Source organism: Eimeria tenella, genomic scaffold, assembly GCF_000499545.2.
Source record: "Eimeria tenella Houghton genomic scaffold, Eth_scaff842, whole genome shotgun sequence".
In the NCBI taxonomy this organism is placed as follows: Eukaryota; Apicomplexa; class Conoidasida; order Eucoccidiorida; family Eimeriidae; genus Eimeria; species Eimeria tenella.
Genome location: NW_013545955.1, coordinates 1 through 4431, shown reverse-complemented (window position 1 = coordinate 4431; position 4431 = coordinate 1). Strand labels below are relative to the sequence as shown.

General features: G+C 55.3%; 1 protein-coding gene across 1 annotated transcript; it reads left to right on the top strand.

Annotated features, from left to right (window-relative positions):
• Positions 1-759: 759 nt before the first annotated feature.
• Positions 760-3889, top strand: ETH_00017245 (uncharacterized protein; the record flags this gene model as incomplete). Its single annotated transcript, XM_013380724.1, has 2 exons — positions 760-3427; positions 3852-3889. Coding segments are annotated over 2 exons (2706 nt in total), but the record flags the coding sequence as incomplete, so codon positions are not given.
• Between the last annotated feature and the right edge of the window lie 542 nt (positions 3890-4431).

Here is a 4431-nt window from a genome sequence, read left to right as displayed (position 1 = left end):
TCTGTTTTGCTGTGCCCCCTCCTGCCCCCACCTCCTCCCCACGGCTGCCACCCCTGCCTCTGCTGCTGCTGCTGCTGCTGCTGCTGCTGCTGCTGCTGCTGTTGCAGGTCTACGAGCCGCTGGTGCAGTCGATAATAAATTGCCACTTTCACATTTTTCGAGATAAACCAAAACCGGCAAAAATTGGAGACAGAATAATAAGGGCCAAGAGGATTTGCCCGCCTTCTCTTTGGGTATTTGCCTCCAAACTCCGCCAAATTTTCTCCTTTTTGGCTCTTTTTTCTCCTTTTTTCGCTCTTCTTTTCTCCCTTTTTGGCTCCTTTGTTCTTTTCTTCTTTGCGTCCTTCTTTCTGCTTTTATTTTTCTTCTTTTGGGCCTTTTTGCGGCACCTTGCAGCTCCTTTTGGGGGACTTTTTGCCTCTTTTTCACTCTTTTCCGGTCATTTTTTGTCTTTTTGTCCCCCTTTTTTTGTCCTTTTCTGTCCTCTTTTTTGTCTCTTCTTCTCCCTCTTTTTGTCTCCTGTTCTCTTTTTATTTTGTGTCTTTACTTGGTCTTTTTGTCTCCTTTTTGTCTCTTTTTTGTCTTTTTTGGGCATTTTTTGGCTTTTCTTCGTCTTTTTTGCATCCTTTTTATGTCTTTTTCTGCCTCTCGTTTTGCCCTTTTTATTTTCCATTTTTTGTTCTTTTTTCTTCTTTTTTTCTCCTTTTGGGGTCATTGATATTGTTGCATTTGCTGCTGCTGCTGCTGCTGCTGCTGCAGGTAAAGCGGGAGCTGGACTCACTGATGCGGGAGATGAGCAGCAAAAGGAGACAAGAGAACAGCAGCTGTGTCTCTTCTGCTGCTGAAGAAGCAAGTTATTGGCGGGGACTTAGCCAGCAGCAGCAGCAGCAGCAGCAGCAGCAGGCGCAGATGCAGCAGCTGCTGCTGATGCCAGCTGAGCAGCAGGCCTTGAACGATCAGCACCAGCAGCAGCAGCAACAGCAGCAGCAGCAAGAAGAGCATAGTGTGTGGCAGCCCGACGCCTTTCTGCAGCAGCAACAGCAGCTTCAGCAGCAGCAGCAACAACTGCAGCAGCAGCAGCAACAACTGCACCACCAGCAGCAGCAGCTCCAGCAGCACCACCAACTGCAGCAGCAGCAGCAACTGCAGCAGCAGCAACACATGTTTCCCCATTTGCAGCAGCAGTACAGGAGCTCGGGGTGTACCTACACTGATGTGCCTGCACTGCCAGGAACAGCAACTGCAGCAGCAACAAGAACAGCAGCAGCAGCAGAAGCCGCAGCAGAAAAAGGACAACCAGCGCCAGCAGCAGCAGAAGCATCAGGAGAAGCAGCAGCAGCAGCAGCAGCAGCAGCAGAAGCCACTAACGGCCTCGCCTATGACAAGGCCCACCAATATATGGCGGGCCCTCATCAAGAGCCCTTCAGCTGCGCACCCACAGCAGCAACAGCAGCAGCAGCAGCAGCAGCAGCAACAGCAGAAGCAGCAACAACAGAAGCAGCAGCAGCTGCTGCCGCAACAAAAGCAGCAAGGACAGCAGCAGATGAAGACTTTGGCGAGCAGCGGCTGCTGCTCCCAGGTGTCGCATCAGTACTGCACCCCCTGCAGCAGCAGCAACAGCAACAGCAGCAGCAGCAGCAGCAGCAGCAGCAGCAGCAGCAAGACAGTGCCGAGACTGGTCGCAGCGTCGACAGCAGCAACATGGAGTCCCTAGTGCAGAGGCTGCTAGACTGCACTCAAGAACCGCAACAGCAACAGCAGCAGCAGCAGCAGCAACAGCGCCCATGCGCTGCAGAAGAGATGGCAGCAACAGCAGCTGCAGCAGCAGCAGTCACTCCAGGTGCAGCCGCACCATATCAAGCTGCGAGACATTCCCAAGTGTCTCAGCAGCAACAGCAGCAGCAGCAGCCGCAGCAGCAGCAGCAGCAAGAGAAGAGTGCAAATCTGCTGCTGCAGTTGTGGGAGCAGATGCAGCCAAAGGACTCTTTGCCCACAGCTGCAGAGACGCAGCAGCTGCTGCTTCACCTGAAGCAGCTGTTTGTTGATTTCAGCAGCAAACGGCGGCGGCGGCAGCAGCAGCAGCAACAGCAACTGCAGCAGCAGCAACAGCAACTGCAGCAGCAGCAACATCTGGAGGAGCAACAGCAGCAGCAGCTGCAGCAGCAACAACAGCTGCAGCAGCAACAGCAGCAGGAACTGCAGCAACAGCACCAGCAACAACAGCAGCAATTGCAGCAGCAGCAGCAGCTGCAGCAGCAGCAGCAGCAGCACCAACTGGAGCAGCACCAGCAGCAGCCGCACGAGCAGCTCCATCAATTACACCAGCAGCCGCTGCAGCAGCAGCAGCAGCACCAGGAACGGCTGCAGCAGCAAAGCTTATCATATCCGTCCGAAGCCCGCCACTTGGGCAACGGCGCCAAGCAGCAGCAGCAGCGGCAGCAGCAGCAGCACGAAAACCAGCTGCAACAGGAACTGCAGCAAGCGCCGTCTAGAAGTGTAAATTTCATTGTGCAGCAGCAGCAGCAGCAACACCGAGAGCAGCAGCTGCTGCAGCAGAGCCAGCATGCTTCTCGTGCACAGCGAGCGCAGCAAGCTGAACTGCAGCAGCAGCAGCTTCAGCAGCAAGAGCTGCAGCTCCTACAGCAGCAGGTCCAGCAGCCGCAGCAGCAGCAGCAGCACCGGCAGCAGCAGCAATATTCTCTGCAGGCGTTACAGCAGGAGGCCCTCAGCCATTCTGCTGCTGCTGCACCCAAAGAGCAGCTCCAGCTGTGCAAGCAGGCTGAGCAGCACCAGCACCTGCTGCTGCAGCAGCAGCAGCAGGACCAGCAGCAACAGCTGCAGCAGCAGCTGTTGCAGCAGCAGCAGCAAGTGTCTGCAGGCACTTGGAGCAGCAGCCAGCAGCAACAACAGCAACAGCACTACTGGGGTCCTGCAGCGCCGCAGCTGTCTGCCGCTGGGGCCCCGCTGCCGCAACCCTGCAGCAGCAGCTGCAGCAGCAGCTACAGCAGCAGCTGCAGCAGCAGTTACAGATGCAGCGCAAGCAGCAGCTGCAGCAGCAGCAGTTACAGCAGCAGCAGTAGTTACAGCAGCAGCTCCTGTCCAGCCAGCAGCTGCAGCAGCAGCAGTGGCAGCAGCAGCGGCAGTTACAGCGGCAGCAGCTGCCCAAGCACCATCTGCAGCAGCAGCAGCAGCAGCAGCAGCGGCTGGCCGTTCCCGGCCCCGCCTCCGTACCCATTTGCTGCAGCAGCACTCAAAAGCCGCACAGGGGGGCCCCCGGGGGGCCCCCTGAGGGGCCCCCTTGAGGGCCCCCCTAGGGATAGGCTTGGGGGCCCCCCTAGGGGGCCCCCTGGGGGCCTTCTTGGGGGCCCCCTAGTAACCCCTGCGGGGGGGCCCCCCTTGGGGCCCCCCGGGGGCCTCATTCGCGAGGGTTTAGGGTTTAGTGGTTTTGCTAGTTTGCCAGGAGAGCAAACGGGAGGGTTTGTAGGCCCTGTCTAGGGTTTAGGGTTTTATTTGATTTAGAGGCGAGAGCACTGCGCCGTGTTTCCTAAACCCTAAACCCTAGGGCATATGTTTTTCGTGTTTTTGTGTACTTTTGTTGCATGCCGACGGTCCCATGCCGCCATTAGGGTTTAGGGTTTAGGGTTTAGGGTTTAGGGTTTGGTGGTGCCCGCTCAGCCCCGAAGGGGCGCGGCTGCTTTGCGAAGCTGGCCGCAGCTAAACTCGAACACAAATAATTTAAATTTTTATTTGCTTTTAATTAATTTTATTTATTTATAAAACTGCGTTTAATTCATGCTGCAGCGGCTGCTAACCGCTGTTGCTGCTGCTGGTGCTGCTGTCTTGCGGTGTAGGCTCAGTTGCAGCAGCAGCAGCAGCAGCAGCAGCCTAAGAGTGGCACTTATACTTAATACATTAATTTGGACTTTTCAAAGTTTAATTTCGCTACAGCAAATAAGAAAGACAGCACCTGCTGCTGCAGCTTCAGCAGCCGCTGCAGCATCTGCTGCTCCTGTTGCATGCAGCAGCAGCAGCGCAGCAGCAGCGCCGCAGCAGCAGCAGCAGCAGCTTTCCACTTTTTATTTCCATCAAAGCAAAACTAGTACTCTTGTTATATAACCTCTCTGGCAGCATATTTCAAAGGGTCTAAACCCTAAACCCTAATTCAAAACCGCAAACCCTAAACCAATCGCGCACGTACAGTGCGCCGCGCACTCCCCTGAGGGTTTAGGGTTTAGGGTTTAGCGTTTAGGGTTGGGAAGTAGTGAGTTCACCCCGCTTTTCATGAAGGGCTCGTATTGGGGGGTTTAGGGTTTAGGGTTTAGGGTTTAGGGTTTAGGGTTTAGGGTTTAGGGTTTGGAGCCGCAGCGCCTGAGCTGTCTGTACACTTTCTTTCTCCCTTCTTTGGCACATGCATTGTCTCTCCATTGCCAC